The sequence below is a fragment of the Anolis carolinensis genome, chromosome 5 (genome assembly GCF_035594765.1).
Source record: "Anolis carolinensis isolate JA03-04 chromosome 5, rAnoCar3.1.pri, whole genome shotgun sequence".
Classification (NCBI taxonomy): Eukaryota; Metazoa; Chordata; class Lepidosauria; order Squamata; family Dactyloidae; genus Anolis; species Anolis carolinensis.
In genome coordinates, this window is record NC_085845.1 from 145,226,053 (window position 1) to 145,249,794 (window position 23,742).

Genomic DNA, 23,742 nt, shown 5'->3' on the forward strand with positions numbered 1-23,742 from the left:
GCAGCAAAGAGCTCTAGTATGAGACTCAGGCATCCTCTTCATGGCAGTTATACTAAGCTCTCTCTGGCACAAATGAATAAATCTCCAATTCCACAACCTTGCCAAAGACCAAGGCCCCTTCTACACTGCCATATAATCCAGATTATCGAAACAGAAAATCCACATTATCTGCTACGATCTGAACTTCCTTATAATCCAGTTCAAAGCATATATATGGATTTTATATGGCAGTGTAGAGAGGGCCAAAGATAGCAAAATCAGGTGAGGAGAACTGAATAGTTGAGTGAGAACTGTATATAACCTGACACTGAGTGACAGATAAGAAAGACCAATTTCTGATAAAGTGGTACAGTAATAGTGCCTACCTAGACTTGTTGATTCTTCTGCCACACATAACAAATGCACTTAAATTGGTGGCAGGAATTCATATCCCAACACAGAACAACAGGCTATCTTCCTGCAACTATCATTCTTCTGAACAATTATTTATGAACTCTCACAAATGGGATTTTCTGTGTAAACATGGGGAAATCCCATATGCATGAGCCACAGAGACCAGGAAGAATATAACTGTTATGAGTCATAGTTGAGTAAACACAATTAAGAACTCAAAAGTTTTACATCACTGAAAAATAACCATGCAAGTTGTCTCATACTATCAGACTACGGTTATTGTTTATTGTAACATGTAAAAATGAATGTAAATCTACAGCAGGGTGGGTAACTTCTGAGGTGCCTGGGGCGTTTTTTTGTCCTTCGTGGGCCACATTCACCATCTAATCCCTCACCTGAAAAATATCATCCCCAAAATAGCAAGTTGTCACCCTAGACACCATGAGAAAGGCACAATTTGACATTGAAAATTGATGGTCTAAAATAGTCCTCCCCAGTTATATTTAATAAGCAGTCCCACCAGATACTCAGCCCGCTTACAACTCATTATCAGTTATTGCACTTTTTCACTGTTCCCTATCCTTTATGGTTTTAATGTTTACTGAGATTGCTCCTCTGCCCCTATTTTTGATTGCCCTTATACTTCCTAGGAGCCCTATTCAGAGTTCTACACAATTTTACTCTCTGTATGTTTAATTATTATTGTCCTGGTTTTAATTCTGCTGATGTGTTTTATTGTTTTATGTAGTCATGATGTTTTTATTTAATTGTTCTGTGTTTTAACTTGTGTTGTTGGGCTTGTCCTCATGCGAGCCGCCCCGAGTCCCTTCGGGGAGATGGAGGGGGGAAACAAAAATAAAATTATTATTGTTATTGTTGTTGTTTTGAAGTGATGGACTACTGATGGTATCATTTGCCACTTGGGAGATTATGGCTTCTGTACTGTTTCCTTTGTCTAAGACAATGATCTTTTCTAGCCCATTCACATGAGATCACGCACAATATAGAAAACAATATCATATCATTTTCAATCCTGTTAAAGTTGGGATCTTGTTTACACAATATATGTAATACATACAAATAGGTACAGTTTACATTCTGCAACTACAGATACATGCCAGCTGTCAGCTGAAATTCTTTCCCCCTCATCTGAGCATTTCTGAATTATATAAAGAGCTGTAATAATCATCCGGTTTTCAGATTTACTTTGTAAATTCCCTTTTCCTCAGTCTGAAACTGCATGAAAAATGTGAAGGGAGAGATCCAAAAACTATGTTGCATCTGTGGCTTGACTTGATCTTTGTTGATATGGTCACTGTCATGTCCTGAATTTCAAGAGAGAGGTAAACATGTCCTGGTTTTAGACTATATGAATACTGAAATTCAGGGTTTTTTAAAACACACGCACACACACACACACACATGAAATACCTTGAGATATTTGGCACAGTTTAAAATATATACATTTTCCATATATAGATGAATTCACTTGGTCTAAAAACAAATATGTAAAACTGCACTTCAGATCATTTCAAATCAATGCATGTGAGAACTACTTCCTCATCCTGTAATCCATTCTTACTGACACGTTTAAATTGAATATATTTTCCTCAAGTGATTATTAACCATCTGTTCTAAAGGCAGGAAAAATATTATTTTAATGTCACATAGAGTTTATTTAATCTCCATATTGAACTGGCATGTCATAGTAAATGTCATAAAAATGAACTGAAATAACAAAGCTTTTGCTATTCTTTTCAAAGAATTTTACAGAAGAATGAAGATCACAACCCTAATATTTTCTAAATAGCACAAAACAATCTCAAGGTTTACCTGGTTTTCTTATGACTGTTCTTTTTGCTAGCAGGTTCCTTTTCATTTTTTTCCTTTTCTACTTTGTCTTTTTTCTCTTTCTTTGACTGTGTCGGGGGAACAAACTGCTGGGTAACCTGCTGTGCAACCAGCTGAGAAACAGGTCGAGGTTTCCTGTGTGTAGATATATATACATATATATATGAATGCTTACATTTCAAAGTAATACATTGCATTTATTTCTGTAAATTAATCATATAGTCCACAGTACATAAGAGTTCAACACCAAACCATGATTATCTTTGTATATACAGTAGAGTCTCACTTATCCAACACTCGCTTATCCAACGTTCTGGATTATCCAACGCATTTTTGTAGTCAATGTTTTCAATACATCATGATATTTTGGTGCTAAATTCGTAAATACAGTAATTACTACATAGCATTACTGCATATTGAACTGCTTTTTCTGTCAAATTTGTTGTATAACATGATGTTTGGTGCTTAATTTGTAAAATCATAAACTAATTTGATGTTTAATAGGCTTTTCCTTAATGCCTCCTTATTATCCAACATATTCGCTAATCCAACGTTCTGCTGGCCCGTTTATATTGGATAAGTGAGACTCTACTGTATAAACTTCCTTTTCTAAAGAACGCTAAGACTCTGAAGACAGAAAATTCCTCTAAACTAGATCAAAATGTATGAATGTGTGCAAAACCAAAGTGCTTTAATCAAGCCAGATCAAAATGTTATGATGTCAGGAAAATGTAAGGAAAAGCCAGGAAAAATAACATCCCAGCACTTATTTTACAATTCTACTCAAGTGTTTCTAGTTCCATGAAGCTCAGAAAATTTTAACACTCTCCAAAAAGGAGAATTAAGTACCATATCAGTGACCGTCTTGTAGAGTAACTGCAACTGACAAAAGTTTACCAAGGGTGCTTCCAGACAGCACCAAAATTTGGGTTTAAAATGGGGAGGGGGGTAAAAAATCCTGGGACCAGACTGCAAGTACCCACACAGACCTGCTAGTCCCAGGATTGGGTCTCCTGCTGTCCTCACAGGCTTCTTCTGTATCGGAACAAGGTGGAGGGCAGATGGGGGACTTTTTTAAATCACTCAGTTATGTACTGGAACTCATATGCGCACATGCAAATATTTGAATGTACACACAAGCACATTTCTTATCTCCCTCTTCCCCCATTTCTTAATGCAAGCTCTATTTAATATTATAAATGATGGAATAAAGAGTTTCAGAGAGTTCTAATTGCTATCTGTTTGTGCTTCCTTTAAACCAGCTGTGTGTCCCTTTGACAGCCCAATCAACTGATCAGCTGTTTTGGGATTGTTAAAAGAGGGTGTGCACTGGAGCAGTCTCCAAAGGGGAAAGGGAAGGAAATCATGTGTTTTGCATGACTACAAGGTTATACAGTCATGCGTATATGCACATTTTCAGGCCGAAATCGGGATATAAGGGGACCTTTTTACCATGTGTTTTTCTTGTTAATGCGAATGAGTGCGGATTTAGTGCAGGCGTCATTTAGCCACCCCCTTATCCTGGTAATTTCTGCATTTCAGGTGCTATGCAGAAGAGCCCTGAGAGAGAGACAAATCAACCCTAACCCCAGATCTGCTCTCTTAGGAAGAGATGGTGGAAGCAACATCCTGCTGGCAGAAGCAAGCTCTACCAGCTATGGAGTATACACTCAATCCAATTCTGTCTGCCAATGCTGGTGTTTCTATTAGCAGTAGTACATGTTAAAACTAAGACGCCAACGGAGGATATGGGTAGCTTTGAATGTTCTCAATCTAGGGTAATTCTTTCAAGAACAGATTGGTCTCCTCAACTATGCCAGTTACCAACAACTTCATTACTTCCAATGGGAGCAGAGATTTCACATTTTCTAAATCTGCCAAGATAAAAAAGCTCATAAAGCTTCCTCATGCTTTCTGCTCTGATCAGTGTGAGCCAGGTTGTGTTGCTACATTCTTCACCAGCCTCACTTAGTATCGTACTGTTTCTTAGTCTTCAATGAACTATACTTTGATGAATGCTTATTGATTCAGAGGTCCCACTGAACTCAATGAAATTGCTTCTCAGTGGGCAGACACAGGATTTTATTACTGGGCTGCAATTTTTATAACCTTACATATGTGAATTCTGAATTGACAAGTAGGAATCCTTTTTGTATCTCTTACATCTCACAAGAAAACTTACTGAGAGTAACTATGGGACCCCAAAATAAGTGGAAATGAACTACATATTGTTTAAATCAATGATAAGTAATGATAAGCAATCAATAAAACAATGATATTGAATCAAATATTTCCCAGAAAATGTTCAACTTCCATTTTCAGTGAGGATCTGATTGAGTATACTGTGTGATTCATCTTTAATATGCAAAGTACACCAATAAAAAAGTGCAATACTATATATGTGTGCAATCAAAAATAAGTTCCACTGAGGTCAAAGAAAATTACTTTCTGGTAAATGGATACAACACTGGTCCTGGTTTGCCAGCTGAGATGTAATAAGTGGGAAGTATCTCTCTGAACACAAGAAGGAAGATCTCTTTGGACAGAGTGATGCATTCTTGAGATAGACTGCACCTATTGCTATTTTAAAAAAAGTTTTATATACATATTTATTTATATATATATATATATATATATATATATATATATATATATACACACACACACACACACACACACACACACACACACATACACACACACACACACACACACACACACACACACACACACACATATACTGTATAATTCAGGAGTAAATACACATAAAGATCCCAAGGAACATTTTAAGTCTTCCTAAACCCATTCAGGCAACAAATTGCCATTTCAGTGGAACAAGACATTATATTCTAATGTCTTCTGGTTGGCATTTCTAATGATTCTTTGCTTTCAAGGAGTGCTAGGGCCTCCAAAAGAACCATTACATGTTGCTGACACTCTCTGGAAATATTTGATGTTGAAAATTGTGGTTTATAAGCCACAATCCTTTCTGAAGTTGAGAGTATTTCTGCTAGAATATGTTGGCAAGCCACTTGGAATGCATGATTCCCATCACTAGCATTAATGTTTGAAGATAGAAAAGCATACTAGTATACAAAAGAAGAAGAAGAAGAACTAAAAGGTTTTATTTTAAAATTCTTAAAGGAATATGCATAAAAAAAACAATCCCTTCCAAAGTTAACTATACCTTAAAACTGATCACTCTAAATAGTGTTATATTCATTAATTTTATTGCTAATTAATACTATACATTATATATTTGGGTAAGTGGAATTGTTTCCATGAAAAATATTGTTGTACAGAAAGGAAAATTTTGTAAAAACAAGATCAATTACTTTAAAAAAAACCCCACACATTAGAAAGAAAGCAAAAACTATTAATTCAGCCAGATTCTATATTTATCACTCTAAATAAAAGTTCAAGATTATTAAAACTTGCATATTTTTTATCATATAGCATATCAGTTTGGTTATGTCATCATCCTATATAAATAATGCTTCAATCCTTGCTTGGAAAATCATTTGCATCAACCATACAGTATTGGTATGTCTCATCTTGAGTAAATTATATACCGCAACAACTTGTTTTAAAACTGGGATATAATTTTCTTATAAAGAAATAAAAGCATTTTCTCTAGCAGTGAGATTATTTCAAAGAATATGCATTCATTAAGTTAGCATCAATCTTCCCTGCTCAAGTGTCCTGAGCCTAACATGGCCAACAACGAGGACTGGCAGGAGTTGTAGTCTAATAATTTGTGGAAAGTTCCAGATTTGAGAAAATTATTACCTTTATATATACAGATCTCAAAGAAATTCTCATCATACTATTATAGTACTCTAAATTAGGTGTAAGTAAACATCAGGTTTGCGCAATCTGCATTGTCTTTTATTAGAATCCAAAGGTCCATCAACCAGAAAATAGTGTCTGAGAGGCATGGAGTTGGATGTAACCTGGTGACACAGAGGTAGTGCTATTAACAATTACAAAAACAAATACAAACCTTTCTCTGGGTTACTGCAGATCAGGAATCGTATCACAGCATTCAAAAACTGCACAGAGACTTAGGTTGTATCTACATTGTGGAATTAATACAGTCTGACACTGCTTTATCTGTCATAATTTAATGCAATGGAAACCTGCAATCTTAGGATTCTCTGGCAGAGTGCTGGTGCCTCACCAAACTACAACTCTTATGATTTCACATACAGACCCATGGCAGTTAGTGCTGTCACACTACACTCCCTGTATATAGATGTACTCCTAGATAAAAACAACTGATACTCATCTTGCAGGTAATAAACATTGAGATTGAGAAACAAACATTTAAGGATAATGCCTTCCACAGCAATAGATTGCAGTTTTACTACTAATTTTTACAATACTAAGAACTGAAAAATGTTGAATATATACTAGAAATTATCCCAGAAATCTCATTAGACTCAATTTACATCCTACCTGCTCCTTTTCAAACTGTATTAAAAACATATGTACAGTATGTGCTTTATATATTCCTATATATCTAAATCAGTTTAGCCTATGGGTTACAAAAAAAAAGACTACACCTGCATGGGCTTGATTAAAAACAAGAATGGTGATAGGAAGCACACTAGCAGAAAATGTTCCCTGAGTGAGGCACAGGAAGTTACAAGTTTTAAAAATCCGCTTAGGCATGGATTTTTGTCATCTGTGGAAGGGTCCTTTGTCTGAATTACATTTGTTTGCTCTCATCCCTATCATTCAATTTATTTACCCTTTCAATATATATTGCATCTGAAAGGGCCTTTTGTGGGACAGAGTTTGCAAATGTTTCTTGAATGTAATCATCTCCACTAGTCCGGTTTTTTAAATAAAGGCCCTCTTACATGCATTAAAGACTTTGATGCAGTTTAACAAAATTAATTATGATAATATAGATAATATAATAAATACACACTATTTCTTACAGATAAGTGAAAATACACATCTGCAAAGGCACTTTGGTTCAACAATGTTTCTAAACAGTGGTATGAATATACTCATTCCTTTGGCATAACTTAAGAGTATGTTACATTTCTTAGGTATAAGGAGATTGGGAGATGTTGGTGCATTGGTCTCTAGAAAGAGGTTTCCATGTATGTTGTGATTTTCATGTAATATATAGCATGGCTTAATTTCTGTGAGCCCAGTGAAACCCTGCATTTATTCACTCTCCTTTTCTCCTCTGCCTCCGGCTTGCATGGATGAACACTTCGTTCCAGTCTCAATAATTCCTGGATTGTCATTTAGGTATGGGCTGGATCTACACTGCCCTATATCCCAGGATCTGATCCCAGATTATCTGATTATCCCAGATTATCTGGGATACAGGGCAGTGTAGATCTGGCCATGTATAAGTTGAGCATCCCTTATCAAAAATATTTGGGGACAAAAGTGTTTTAGATTTCAGATGTTTTCAGATTTTGGAATATTTGCATATATTATGGGATATCCTAGAGATGAAACTCATGTCTAACCATGAAATTGATTTATGTTTCATATATATATTATGGACATAATCTCAAAACAATATTATACAGTATTTTTAAAATTAATTTTTGGGCATGAAACAAAGTTTGTGTATATCAAACTATCAGAAAGCAAAGCTGTCATTATCGCAGATACCCAAGTGGACAATGTCATTTTTTGGGACTACCGTGTTTCCCCGAAAATAAGACAGTGTCTTATATTAATTTTTGCTCCCAAAGATGCACTAGGTCTTATTTTCAGGGGATGTCTTATTTTTCCATGAAGAAGAATTCACATTTATTACTGAATAAAAATGAACATTTTATATATACTGTACACTACAGTAGTTGTCATCACAAACCAGCATAACCAGACAAATTGTGAATCCTATCAAGATTTTTTTGTTACTATCAATATTTCCATGTACAACACTCTATGGTACGTACATTTACCAATCCTGTATGCTCCAGTGTTCTGTTCGGCAGGCATGCTTCCAAACAAAAACTTTGCTAGGTCTTACTTTCGGGGGAGGCCTTATATTTAGCAATTCAGCAAAACCTCTACTAGGTCTTATTTTCTGGGGATGTCTTATTTTAGGGGAAACAGGGTATTTTGAATTTGAGAATCCCAAACATGTGATGCTCAATGTTATGGACTACTCTTCTACTTCTGAGGAGATAGGAGGAGGCTGAAGAGGTAGCACTTGGGGATTTGGGGCCAAGTGTTGAGGAAAGAGAAGGTGCGGAGGACATACTACAAGTCTCTACATTTTTTTGTGGTGAAGGGCAAAAGAAGAAAGGATAAAGTCAGCTAGAATCACAGCAAAAATGCTGAGCAATCAGACCTCGCCATAGGAACATCTGTGCTGGGAGTCAGGGCTATAAATTAGAAGCAAAGCCACTAGTCAGTGCTGGCTGCAGCTGATTTACTTGGTCTGTTTATGTTCTGGTCTCCATGCTCTAAGGCTGTTTCTGGAGCTAGGACAAGAGGCCACTATAAACATAGATATAATCCAATTATATAGATCATAAGACAGTTTTTCATACATATGCTAAAGTCATAGAACATTTCAATGTTTCCCGTGAGCCCGTGCATGCCTTTTGTTAAGTTCAAATAGGTTCTTCTTATGAGAAACGTTTTACAGATGGCTGGGACATATCCACACTGGGCCCCTTTAAATTTCTCCCTCTATACAGTAGGTTCTACCTTATTCTCCTGGGCTTGCCTAAGGAATCAAACTAGTAGCAGAGCACCCTTGTAGGAGACTTTTCGTGAGTATACATGCTCCTGTCTTTGATGCCTTTACTATACTTGGTAATTTTTATCTTGTACTAGTGTTTGTAGCCACTCGTATATATTCCCTGTAGATCCACTCTGTCGTTGATACATATACATTAAATTAATTTACTCGAAGAACTTGCTACATTGGAAAATTGGCAATGCTATGTTTTCTGTACTTCCACAAACTACCACCTGAAGAAGGCTCTACACAGTCGAAACCAGTCTTTTGTGTAATAACTGTGGATCGTTATAAACTTTGGATTTGTTTAAAACTTTGGATTCAAAAGGATTTACAAATTTGGACATATAGGATTGGATTTACAATCTGTGATTTACACAGTCCATTGGACTCACAAACTTTGATTATAAGAGTGATGCCTTCTACGAGTATGTGTGTTTGTAACACGTTGATTATATTATTTTGGATTCTGCTTTAGGAATCTCTTGCTTCCCCTATGTAAGGAAGATTTTGGTTTAGAAGCTTGTATTTTGAATCATTAAGTATATTTTAAACCTCTATGACCCTTTTCTGTACATTAGCATATATATGAAAAACTGTCTTATGGTTTATATTATTGGATTATATTTATGTTTATAGTGGCCTCTTGCCCTTGCACTTTGGGGAATCCCTTCTCTGTATTGTTTCTAGAGCAAAACAGGACACTCAACCTGTAATTTTCTGCATGAACTATAGCAATACAATGTAGGCAGGATACATTAGGGTATTGCATAGAAACTACAGCTAGTTTGAAACAAGAATGCGAGACCAGTCACTGAACCTATTGTTTTGTGTGGGCTTTAAGTATGATCCTGCATTCTGAGTCTGAAATATATTCACTCTACATATCACATTTTGGAGCATTAGAAGACATTTGTTTTGCTCTTCACCTCAAGGTTTTCAAGTGGTACCAATACAATGAGACAACAAGCTCTAAAGCGCAATGCACAGCTGTAAAAAATCCACATTAAACTGGATTATATAGCAGTGTGGACTCAGATAATCCAGTTCAATGCAGATATTGTGGATTATCTGCCTTGATATTCTGGGTTATATGGCTGTGTGGAAGGGCCCAAAATCCCAGTTCTGCATATTGGTTATCACTTGAGAGCATATCATCAGAGCCTTCTGCTGTTCCGCTTGTATGAACCATAGAATCAGAGTTGGAAGGCCCCCGATAGGCAATCAGGTCTAATCTGCTCAATGCAGGGTTTCTAGCTTGCAATTGTGAAATGCAATTCAGAGTACTTGCCGGGGTCTCTGCTTATAGATGGAAGTACACATCCATATTTATGGGAGAAAATTTTACTATCCTTGCTGAAATGTCCCACCATTATTCTCTGGTTTCCAAAACATTTGTAAAACTCCCTAGCTCGTCTCAGCTCATTTAGAGATTTTGCTTTCCACAAAATGTTCCTCCAAGCTTGAGCTACTCATGTATTCCTTTAGGTGGTTTGTCTTTCCTTCCTTTCCCTCTATATATGCTCTTTTTCTTTTCACTTCCTCCTCAAGTTTACTGTGCAGTCATCTTTTGCTTTTACAGATATTCTCCATTCTTCTTGCATGGAATGTTTTTTGACTGCACTTTTAGCAATGTCCTCTTCATGAACTCCCACCCTTGCTAGGTGTTGCTTTCCTTAAGAATCTCTGGCCAAGGGATTCCACCAAGTACTTCCCTGGACTTGATCAAATCAAGCTCAGCTTTCCTGAAATTCTGAGTCCTTATACAACCATGAATTCATGGTCACTTCCTCCTAAGGTGCCAAATGCTTTGATTTTAGTGACCAGCTCCTCCCTACTGTTTAGAATCAAATCTAGGATTGTGCTGATCCCATTTTTCCTTCCTCCCCCATTCGGCACCCTGCTATCCGGATGATGTCAATGCACATGATGGCTGGCAGGAAGGCAAGCAGAACCTATATCATGGTGGGAGACCCCATGACACAGAGGGAGGTTGTGACAGTTTTAGCGACCAAGGGAGTCTCAGTGTGGACCATATCCGTGAGCTGATCTTGTGTTGGAGATGATAAATCAGCCTCAGATTATGGGTCAGTTTAGATTCACCAATTTTCTAGCTGCTGACCCCTTATGTTTTGTTGGAAATAGCAACCTTTTACAAGCCTCCTATACTAGTTGTTTGTTGTGTATATAGTTGAGATTGCGGACTATATTGTATATGATTTAATATGCAGTTTCCCCTTAACTCTATGTTGTTAAGAGGTTGTGGGAGGGACTGCAGACTATGTGACCCTGATCTTGGAATGTTCAGAGTGAGACTCCATTTTAGAATCCATTTGAATCAGAAGTCAGTTGTGTCGGTTGATGTCAGTTAGAGCCAGAGTATAGTCAGTACGCTACAGTGAGATGTTCAGTTGATATATAAGTCTGTTTGCAGCAGAAGTATAGTACATTATAGTACAGTTAGTGTACAGCACTGTTTGTAACCTAAGTATAACACAGTAAGTAATACGGTTTTAAGTATGATTCAGTTAACATGAAACCAATAATAAATGTACTTGTATCTTAAATACATGAAGTTTGTAAGTAAATCAACTATGTTAACTTTTAACAAAGAGTACTTTTTTTTGGTCTCTTGAGAGCATGATTTAAAAGCAATATATTTTATGGAAGAGTAGATTTTTTGGGCAACCAAAATCACTTCTGAAGATCTGCTATATATTTTATGCATTGGCATATCTTTGTTCCTAAAAGTTCAGAGAGATAACCAGATATATCAGTCTAACAGCTGAGAAGCCTAAATTGCCTTGAATACTAGTAGATATTTACTACTAAGGAGAAGATTGACTCAAGCAAGCTTTTAACTCTTCTCAAGAAGATCATACTTTACAGAAGGTTATGATTATTCAAAAAGCCTGTAGAGATTACTGGTTTTCCCAGTAGTTTTGCATTCAAAATCATTGTTGCTAGATGAACATTCCAAAGGTATTCTTGCAGATGTTTGCTTTGAAGATACTTCCAAATGATCTCCCACTTCTACCAAGCCATTAAATGGTTCCTGCTGTTTATGCCTATGAACATGTTGCAGTTCCACATTTTCTTTTGCATTTGTACCTCCCTTCAATAATCACTCCCCTCGCACTGCTAGTGATTGCATAGAATGTTCTGATTATTCTGTGTGGGAGTATTATTTCCACAGCAGAACTTAACCCTTTTGCCTTTTAAACTATAGAATAGACAAGAGGTGTGAATGGAAATGATACTGTTTTGCTGTTTTGATTACTTACCTTGCAAAAGGGTATGTTTTCTCCAATCTCTGTCTGCAAAAAGCCACAGAAGTTATAGTTACAGATGTAAGTTGCTGTTTTCCTGATAGCTGTACCATAGTAATTTATAATAGGGGTGGTACAGTGATCTCTTTCTAGTTCCTTAGTTTGGAGCTGTCTATGGAGAGAGGGTGTGTACTAAATCATGACACTGTTCAGCTGTTGCTGAGCATCTGGTGCTTTTTCACACATAGCTAACGTGGACATTATCATCACACTGTGCTTTGATTGGCAGTGATGTTACTAGGACAGCGTGCAAGTGTCTGTCAGTGCTTGTTACTATGGCTACTGCTGTGCTCTTGACCTTGTTGCATACTGTGCAAGGTATTACACCTATATTATACAACCATCAATGCTCATGTAGCACTTTCCAATCCAAGTGAGGCAAAATGATCACCCTACTCACTATTTTAAACGTGATAACCAACACTTTAAAAGGGGATAATACAATTCTTTTTAAAGAATTGTAAACTCTTAGAATTGAGACCACAAGAGCCATCTAGTCAGGAGAGGAATACTGTATGCCAGAGGAGAATTCATCAATGTAAAAAGCAGTATATTTGATTGCCATTCAGGTTGCACAGTAAATGCGTTTTCCAATTGTTTAGGTAGAATTTCTTTTCTTGTAATTTAAATCCACTGGTTCAGGTTCTAGTCACTACAGCATCAAAAAACAAGTTCACTCCATGTTCAATATCCCTTCAGCTAAGCACAGCAAAATCTCTCAACTGTTCTACATACGGCTTGGTTTCCAAACATTTGGTCATCTTGGTCACTCTTCTCTGGGCACATTCCTGCTTATCAATACCCTTGAATGATGGCATCCAGAAATGTACAGAGTATTCCAAAAGAAGTCTGATCAAATTAGAATACAGCAGCTTTACTACTTCCTTTAATCTGGACCCTATACTGCCACTGACATGTGGGTCTTTTTTGACATCCACATCACACTGTTAACTCATGTTCAGCTTGTGGTCTACTAAAACCTCTAGACCCTTTACTATTGCTTTCAGATCAAATGTCACCTATCTTACATTTATTTATTTCATTTCTTCCTGCCTAAATAGAATACATTACACTTATTACATTACACTTATTTCTAGTGAAATTCATTTTGTTAGTCATGACCCAGCCTTCCAACCTGTCAAGATGATTTGGAATTTTAAACCTGTCCTTTGGAGTATTCTCTACCTCTCCTCTCGTGTCATTGGTGTTGCCTACAAATTTTATAAGCATGCCTTCTATGCCATCATCCAAGTCATTTTACTGGGTCCAGGACAAAACCATGAGTAATCACACTAATCACTACTTTCCGGGATAAAGAGGAACTGACCATGAATATTCTCTAATCAGTGGTTCAACCTGGGGTTCCCAGATGTTTTTGGCCTATAACTCCCAGAAATCCCAGCCAGTTTACCAACTGTTAGGATTTCTGGGAGTTGAAGGCCAAAATCATCTGGGGACCACAGGTTGAGAACCACTGCTCTAGATTTAGTCACTAACCCATTACAAATGTATGTAACAGTAACACTGCCAAACTCAGTTTATTAGCTTGTTTACAAGACTATCAGAGTTATTGTGAAAAGCCTTACTGAAATCAAGTTTGGACCATTCCTATGATTTACGCAGTCTGTAATTCTATCTAAAGAGAGATAATTTTATTTAAAAAAATAACTTATATTGGTTTTTAGTAACCACAGCATTCCTTTCTAAGTATGCACAGAGTGATTGTTTAATGATCTATTTAGAACTTTACTGATATTGACATCAAGCTGGTCCAATTTTTCAGGTCCATTTCCACCACCTCCTTTTGCTCTCCTCCAATTACCTGAGAATTCCCCTATTCTTTAAGCATTTCAAAGACAATAAACATTGGTTCTGAAATCACATGTGCAAGTTAATTTATTATTGTTAGGTGCAGCTCATCTGGCTTCAGAGGCCTGAATTCATTCTTGGGAACTATGTATCCCTTTGCTACTTCTTTACCTACAGTATTATGGGCTGCAGTATCCTTACTGGTTTATTGTTATGATTGAGCCTCATGGCTCTGTTACTGGCAGACGTGGGCGTAAGACTCCTCGAGAGTCAGATACTCTCGAGGAGCGAGAAAGAAAGAGACTGCGAGATATCTTTGCAGCACCATCTGACGAAGAGTCTTTTGAGGGGTTTACGGAGAGAATGGAGGAGGGGCTGGTTAGCTCGGAGGAGGATGAGATGGATTGGACTCGGGTGAGGGAGGAATTGGGTGCCACTGGCAATGATGGGATGGAAGATGAATGGGGACCTTCAGGATTAGACCCATGGACAAGCTGGAGGGATGGGACGGGATCCACAGCTGGGGATGCTGTGGGGCGTAGTCAGAGGTGTTCCAGCTCTGATGAGGAAAGTGATGAGGAAACGCCCGGGTTAAGGAGGGCAGCTGATAGTGATGAGGATTTGTAACTGGCATAAAATGAGGCTTGGGAGCAATTGCAAATTGCGTTGGGCAAGGTAATCTGGACGAACGCTTGGGATCTGTGTGGGACGCTTTCCTGAAGACTGGTGTGTTTTCGTGTGCTGATACCTTTGACCTTCCGTCGTCTTCTTGACGGACGCCATCTCCTGCTTTGGATTTCGGACTGAACTGACCACGGCTTGACTTCCCCCTACTCGGACTTGGTGAAACTACAAACGTCTGCTTCTGGCTTGAAAGGAAAGGAACTGGGTCTACTCTACTGCTTCAATCCTCGGCTGATCTGTGTGTATTGGAAATCTTGCCTGCTGTGTGGAGGAGTGACTCAAGTTACTCAAAGCACAGTGCTGGCAGCAGAGAGGAATCTGCTGCCAATTAATTGCATTCTTTTGAACACTTTGTTCCCCGGCTTCTGTTTTGTTTATCCCCAGGCTGAAGCAAACTGTTTTGTTTTTACCCGGATTAAACTCCGGTTTAATCCGGTTTATCTTTTGAACGTTTTTCCTTGCCCCTTTTTGCTTTTAAAGGCTAATACTGCCTGGCCCTTGTATTTTACGGGCATTTTGAGTTCTGTTATCCAATAAACTCTGTTATCTTTGATCTTGTGGCGTTCTGTCTTTGACAGATTGCCCAACGCCATAAAAAAGGTTTATTGCAGTAATAAATCCCGTCAGGAAGACGATGGATGAGTTAAGGGCTAAGTTCGATCAATTACAAACGGCCTTTACTGTCAGTCAAACAGCTAATGCTGTTAAAGGACATGTTTTGACTCCTGAACGCTTTGACGGAACCAGGTGCAAGTTGCCAACTTTTTTGGCACAAGTTGAGCTTTATTTTTCCCAGCTCAGTGCTCATGCTTACCCTACAGACACTAGCAAGGTGGCATTTATTTTGAGTTTGTTGACTGGTCCTGCAGGACAATGGGCCACTAATTTAATTTTGGGAAATGACCCAGTCAAGGACAATTTGAATAATTTCAAGAAGTTACTAACTGACACTTTTGGGGACCCTCTCCGCACGGAGAATGCTGGGTGGGCTCTGTATCGGTTGAAACAGGGAAAGGGGACTGTTTTGGATTACTTAAATAAGTTTAATTTGTATCGCCACCAGCTGGACTGGGGGGAAAATGCATTCATGCTTTTGTTTACTGCTGGGTTAAGTGATTATCTCCAGGATGAATTAGCACGCTTGGAGCCGGCTGAGAATTGGGATGCCTTAGTAGCTAAGGTGCTGCGTTTGGACGCCAGGTTCGAGTCCCGTAAACACTCGAAAGCAATGTGTGCGCCACCTATGCATGTAACCAGGGCACCTGTGGTGATGGGGGAAGAGCCTATGGAGCTTGGGGTCTTTAAAAAGCTGTCTACAGAAGAAAAGAACCGCAGGAGGCAGCTGGGGTTGTGTTTGTACTGTGGGAATGCTGGGCATTTTGCCAAAAACTGTAATGTGAAACCTTCCCAGCTTTCGGGAAAAGGCCAGCCCTAGTGCGACGTGAGTCCAACGCATTAGGGCTACTAAAGCAGTCAACTGAGGGGAGGAAGCATGTTTTCGTACCCATTACATTATCTGTTGGGGGAAAGGAACTTGTTTCTACTTTGGCACTGCTGGACTCAGGGGCTACAGTCTCTTACGTGGATATTGAGTTTGCTAGGAAGCATGGCATTCCTAGAGTGCGCAAGGCATGCGACGTGTGGGTGGAAGGAGCGGATGGGAGACTGCTGGAGACTGGGGTGGTTAACCATGAGACCTCAGCAGTAATGTGGGAGGTGCAGGGAGTAACGGGAACGTTTGTGTGGGATATTACAAGCTTGCCCAGATACTATGTGATCCTGGGGATGGATTGGCTAGCTGTAGTAAATCCACAAGTAGATTGGGTGACGCGTAAGTTGACCTTAAAGAGGCAGGATTGTTGCACTCTGAACGTTTCTCAATCTGATATGGAGGGAGTGCCTGCTGAGTATGGGGAGTTCTCTGATGTATTTTGTAAAAAAGAAGCGGACAAGTTACCGCCGCACAGGCCGTATGATTGCGCCATTAAGCTAGCGGAAGGTGCGAAATTGCCAGCAGGAAGGCTGTATGCCTTGACTGTACCGGAAAGGCAAGCTTTGCGAGAGTTCCTAGATGAAAATTTAGCCAAGGGGTTTATTCGCCCATCTAGCTCTCCAACTGCGGCACCGGTATTCTTTGTAGCCAAAAAGACTGGGGAACTTAGGTTGGTCTGCGATTATCGGATCCTAAACAAATACACCATTCGGGATAGGTACCCGCTGCCTTTAATCTCGGAACTGTTATCAAGGGTGCAAGGGGCTAAGGTCTTTACCAAGCTTGACCTGCGGGGGGCGTATAACTTAATCCGAATACGGGAAGGTGATGAATGGAAGACGGCATTTAACACGTGCTTCGGATGCCACGAGTTCCGAGTCATGCCTTTCGGACTTTGCAATGCGCCTGCGGTCTTTCAGAGGTTCATGAACGATGTGTTTAGGGACCTAATTGACCAATTTTTAGTGATTTATTTGGATGATATCTTGATTTTTTCTAAGGACGAGAAAGAACATCGTCAACATGTCAAGCAGGTTCTGCACCGTCTGCGGGCTAATGGGCTCTTCGCCAAGGCTTCCAAGTGCGTCTTTCATGTGCCTGAAGTGGAGTTCCTAGGTCATGTAGTGTCAGGTAGGGAACTTAAAATGGACCCACATAAGGTTGACGCCGTCAACTCATGGCAGGAGCTTAAGACTAAGAAGGATGTGCAAAGGTTCTTAGGATTCGCTAATTACTACCGGGAGTTTATTCCGAATTTTGCAAAGCTCACGGTGCCTTTGATGCAGCTCCTGCGTAAGAAACAGCCATTTGTGTGGGGGCGGGAAGCTCACGACGCGTTTTTACAACTAAAGTCTAGCTTTCAATCAGACAACATACTAACACATCCTGATGTTGACAAACCGTTCGTGGTAGAAGCGGAAGCTTCTAGCTACGCGTTGGGGGCTGTATTGTCTCAGAAAGATTCCTCAGGGACCTTGCGTCCCTGTGGATTTTACTCGCGGCAACTAACAACATTCGAGCAGAACTATACCATATGGGAGAAGGAGTTGTTGGCGATTAAGGTGGCGTTTGAGGTGTGGCGGCACTGGCTAGAAGGGGCGCGGCACCAAATCGTGGTCAGGTCTGATCACAAGAATTTGGAGCACTTGCAAACAGCAAAAAAGTTAAACCAGCGTCAAATCCGATGGGCTTTGTTTTTCTCCAGGTTTAACTTCAAAGTGCAGTTCGTGGAGGGGAAGGCAAACTTGCGGGCCGACGCCTTGTCCCGCAAGCCGGAGTTTAAGACCAATGAGCAGGTAGTATGTCAGACCATCTTGCCTACTGCCTCTCTATGTGTTGTAGATAATGAGCTCGGGTTACATGACCAGATCCTTGAGGCTCAGAGGGACGATGTGTGGACTCAGGAGCAACTTATGCTGTTATCAGCAGGTAACCGTACAATACTGCCTCATCTACAAGATCAAGACGGAGTATTGGTACGCAGGGGGCAGGTCTATGTACCAGTGGGGGCCCTCAGGTTGGAGGTGATTAGAGCCCACCATGACGAACCCATGGCTGGGCACTTTGGCAGGTTCAAGACCGTGCAGCTTATCACCAGGAGCTACTGGTGGCCAAAGATGCGGCAAGACATTCTGCGCTTTTGTGACAGCTGCGCTGTTTGCCAGCAGAGTAAGACGCCTGTTGGGCGCCCTAGAGGTTTGTTGTCGTCTCTACCTGTTCCTGAGAGGCCATGGCAAATCATTTCCATGGATTTTATTTCGGATTTGCCTAAGTCTGGGGGTTATACTTGTATTTGGGTGGTGGTGGATTTATTTAGCAAACTGGCTCATTTTATTCCTTGTTCAACCATTCCGGCGGCCCCTACGTTGGCCTTACTGTTTACTAAGCACATCTATCGTTTGCACGGAGCTCCCGAGGTGATTATTTCGGATAGGGCTCCGCAATTTGTGTCACGCTTTTGGAAACACTTCCATGAGTGCTTAGGTACTAAGTTAAACGTTTCTTCTGCGTTTCATCCGCAAACGGATGGTCAGTCGGAACGGGTTAATGGGCTCTTAGAGCAATATTTACGTTGTTTTTGTTTAGATCAACCCACTGCTTGGGTGAAGTGGCTACCGGTGGCGGAGTTCGCTTACAACAATGCGGTGCACACGTCTAGTCAGCATACGCCATTTGAACTAACGTATGGTTTTCACCCACGGGGAGGTGTGGCGCCGTCGACCAATGTGGTCTCTTCTGACCCTGTGTACCGCTCTTCGGAAATGGCTGCGTTGCATGATGTTGCCCGTCGCTTACTGTTGGAAGCTAAGGCAACGCAAAAGACTCAGGCCGATCGCCGCAGACAGGCAGGGGAGGAGTTGGAAGAAGGGGATTTGGTGTGGTTGTCTTCCAAACATATTAAACAGGCTGGGGGAAAATTTGCGCCTCGGTATTTGGGTCCCTTTCCTATCGTTAAAAAGATTTCTTCCGTTGCGTTCCGTTTGCGTTTACCGTCTAGTTTAAAGGTCCATCCAGTTTTCCATCGTTCACTGTTAAAATTAGATACCTCCAGTCGTCGTGGTGCTATAGCGGAGGGTATCACTGCCACCTCTCCGCCTTCGGGGGAGGAGGCCTTTGTGAGAGGGGATAGTGTTATGATTGAGCCTCATGGCTCTGTTACTGGCAGACGTGGGCGTAAGACTCCTCGAGAGTCAGATACTCTCGAGGAGCGAGAAAGAAAGAGACTGCGAGATATCTTTGCAGCACCATCTGACGAAGAGTCTTTTGAGGGGTTTACGGAGAGAATGGAGGAGGGGCTGGTTAGCTCGGAGGAGGATGAGATGGATTGGACTCGGGTGAGGGAGGAATTGGGTGCCACTGGCAATGATGGGATGGAAGATGAATGGGGACCTTCAGGATTAGACCCATGGACAAGCTGGAGGGATGGGACGGGATCCACAGCTGGGGATGCTGTGGGGCGTAGTCAGAGGTGTTCCAGCTCTGATGAGGAAAGTGATGAGGAAACGCCCGGGTTAAGGAGGGCAGCTGATAGTGATGAGGATTTGTAACTGGCATAAAATGAGGCTTGGGAGCAATTGCAAATTGCGTTGGGCAAGGTAATCTGGACGAACGCTTGGGATCTGTGTGGGACGCTTTCCTGAAGACTGGTGTGTTTTCGTGTGCTGATACCTTTGACCTTCCGTCGTCTTCTTGACGGACGCCATCTCCTGCTTTGGATTTCGGACTGAACTGACCACGGCTTGACTTCCCCCTACTCGGACTTGGTGAAACTACAAACGTCTGCTTCTGGCTTGAACTACGGAAAGGAACTGGGTCTACTCTACTGCTTCAATCCTCGGCTGATCTGTGTGTATTGGAAATCTTGCCTGCTGTGTGGAGGAGTGACTCAAGTTACTCAAAGCACAGTGCTGGCAGCAGAGAGGAATCTGCTGCCAATTAATTGCATTCTTTTGAACACTTTGTTCCCCGGCTTCTGTTTTGTTTATCCCCAGGCTGAAGCAAGCTGTTTTGTTTTTACCCGGATTAAACTCCGGTTTAATCCGGTTTATCTTTTGAACGTTTTTCCTTGCCCCTTTTTGCTTTTAAAGGCTAATACTGCCTGGCCCTTGTATTTTACGGGCATTTTGAGTTCTGTTATCCAATAAACTCTGTTATCTTTGATCTTGTGGCGTTCTGTCTTTGACATTTATTCTTACTACTTTATTTGTTTGTACTATTTAGAATACCGGTACTTTTTTCCTTTTGACAGAATGAGGCAAAGAATGTGTGAAAAAGTTGACCTCTCTGTCCAAAATGGACTGTCTATCCACAATATTCTTACTGCTGCCTTGTTCTTAACATAGCCAAAAAAATCTTTTAAAAATTCTTTTTAATCTTTTTAGCAAGTTTGAATCCAGCCCCCTTCTACACAGCTGTATAAAATCCAGCTCAAAGCAAATAATGTGGATTACCATCTTTGATAATCTGGATTATATGGCATTGTAGAAGGGGCCTAAATTTTACACATTGCTCTTTTAAATCACAGCTCATCAGATTCTTTGTACATCACCTTGGTTTCTCCCACTTTTCTTTCCCATTGGAATTGTTTGCAACTTTATCTCAAATATCTCATATTTAACAAACGCCTATCCAGCATGAACTTCCTTCCCTCTGAATATTGTTGAAGTCAGTTTCCTTGCGACTGAGAGTTTATAATCTATTATTTTAGACTTGGCCTTTCCTCTACATCAAATACAGTAGAGTCTCACTTATCCAACATAAACGGGCCGGCAGAACGTTGGATAAGTGAATATGTTGGATAATAAGGAGGGATTAAGGAAAAGCCTATTAAACATCAAATTAGGTTATGATTTTACAAATTAAGCGCCAAAACATCATGTTATACAACAAATTTGACAGCAAAAGTAGTTCAATACGCAGTAATGCTATGTAGTAATTACTGTATTTATGAATTTAGCACCAAAATATCATGATGTATTGAAAACATTGACTACAAAAATGCGTTGGATAATCCAGAACGTTGGATAAGTGATTGTTGGATAAGTGAGACTCTACTGTACAAAGAAGACAACATAGTTGGTCAACTCCTCCACTTTCTGGAAAACAAACCTATCTGCAAGAGAAATGAAGATTTTTTTGAAGGTTTGTTGAACCTCATATTTTTCATAGAATTTGACTTCCAACAATTATCAGAGCCAGGCATGTAGCCGGTTTGGCGGGGGGGGGGGGGTGGCTTGAAGGGCTTCAGCCCCCCCTCCCACAAAATTCTCAGGGTGGTCCGCGAGAAGGCCTTACATTTATGATTTAAACTGTTATGTTTATTCATATCATGATCTGATCACTATGTTCAATATATCCCATATGCATGGAGGTATTGGGATAACAATACAAAAGGTTTGCTAGGGTAGACCCTTTCCTGCTCAGACTCAGCCCCCCGCCCCCGAACCAAAATCCCAGCCCCTCCTGAAACAAAATCCTGGCTACGGGCCTGATCAGAGCAGTTGAAGTCTCCCATTATTACTAAGGCCCCTTCTACACTGCCATATAAAATCCAGATTATCTGCTTTAAACTAGATTATATGGCAGTGTAGACTCATATAATCCAGTTCAAAGCAGATAATCTGGATTATCTTCTTTGATAATCTATATTATATGGATGTGTAGAAGGGGCCTAAATCAAGGGTCCCCAATGTTTAGGCCTCCAGGTGTTTTGGACTTCAGCTTGCAGGATTCCTCAGCTGGCCAAGCTGGCTGGAGCTTCTGGAAGCTGGAGTCACAAACACTCGGAGAACCAAAAGCTGGGAACCTCTGTTTAGTTGTGATTTCTTCTCAGGGGTACACATCCCTTATAGATGCTTTTTAACATCTACATGAAACCGCTGGGAGAGGTCATCCGGAGGTTTGGAGTACGGTGCCATCTCTACGTGGATGACAACCAACTCTACTACTCTTTTCCACCTAAATCCAAGGAAGCCCCTCGGATTCTGGACCAGTTCCTGGCCGCTGTGTTGGCCTGGATGAGAGTGAACAAACTGAGACTTAATCCCGACAAGACAGAGGTCCTCCAGGTCAGTCGTACGTCTGATCGGGGTATTGGCTGGCAACCTGTGCTTGACGGGGTCGCACTCCCCCTGAAGGCGCAGGTCTGCAGCTTGGGGGTCCTCCTGGATTCGGGGCTGACGCTTGAGGCCCAGGTGTCGGCCGTGGCCGGGAGGGCCTTTGCACAATTAAAACTTGTGCGCCAGCTGCGACCATACCTCGAGAAGTCTGATCTGATCATGGTGGTCCATGCCTTAGTTACCTCTAGACTGGACTATTGCAATGCGCTCTACGTGGGGCTGCCTTTGAAGATGGCCCAGAAATTACAACTAGTACAGCGTTCGGCAGCCAGGCTTCTAACTGGAGCGAATTACAGGGCGCGTTCAACGCCTCTGTTTAAGGAGCTTCACTGGCTGCCATTTACTTTCCGGGCCCAATTCAAGGTGCAGGTTATCACCTACAAAGCCCTAAATGTTTTGGGACCCACCTACCTTAGAGACCACATCTCCCCCTATGAACCCGCACGTTCTCTTCGCTCGTCGGGGGAGGCCCTTCTCTCGCTCCCACCACCCTTGCAGTCGTGGTTGGTGGGGACGAGAGAGCGAGCCTTCTCCGTCGTGGCCCCCCGGTTTTGGAACTCGCTCCCTAGAGAGATCAGGCAGGCCCCTACCCTCCTCTCCTTCCGAAGGAGCTTAAAAACCTGGCTCTTCCAAAAGGCCTTTGACACTTAATTTGTTGTTGGACTGATCTATCTGCCCATTTTATAATAGCCCCATTCTTGAGGTGTTGCCAATGTTATATTGCATTTTATTGTCCATTTCAACTGTGAAATTACCTTCCCCATTTCTGCACATTCTGCACTTTGCCTGGGTTCTATGAATTAGTCTCCTGTTTTTAATATTGTATGCTTCATGTCGATTTTAACGATTGTTTTTACTGATATTGATGTTTTTATTGGGATAATTGTTTTAATGCTGTGTTATTGATATTTGATTCTTTTATCAGGCAAGACCCCATGTAAGCCGCCCCGAGTCCCTTCGGGGAGATGGGGCGGGGTATAAAAATAAAGTTATTATTATATTATTATTATAATGCCAGCTCACTTCCCTTTCCTGTTTGCTCTGTTCCTTTAGCACAAGTTTACCCCTCCATTACTAATTCTAATCATGAGACTCATTTTACCAAGGACAATAAGACATGTAATTAATCCAAGGACCTTTTGTTTAATTAATCAGTAGACAATTAACCATTAATAATTTGTCTTACCCCTAGTTTCAAGGGAGCTGAATTGTCAAAAAGGCTTAGAATATGTCCCCTCCAAAAAATCTCTGAAGGATCAGTTTATCAGTCATTGATGACATTTAGCACTCATATTTAGTGCACACTGACATTAAACAGTATGTGAAGGAGCCATCACA

At 40.7% G+C, this 23,742-nt stretch overlaps 1 protein-coding gene across 2 annotated transcripts in view; it reads right to left on the minus strand.

The window, feature by feature from the left end:
- The window catches only part of yaf2 (YY1 associated factor 2), a 45,948-nt gene that overhangs the window by 4,206 nt on the left and 18,000 nt on the right, over positions 1-23,742 (minus strand). The window contains exons 3-4 of one of the 2 annotated variants that reach the window (XM_008111102.3): positions 12,256-12,288; positions 2,227-2,379 (exon numbers count right to left, since the gene is read on the minus strand). In XM_008111102.3, the coding sequence (XP_008109309.1) occupies positions 2,227-2,379; positions 12,256-12,288 (186 nt within the window). The remainder of the gene's footprint in view (positions 1-2,226; positions 2,380-12,255; positions 12,289-23,742) is intronic. The other variant, XM_003221195.4, reaches the window with a different exon arrangement.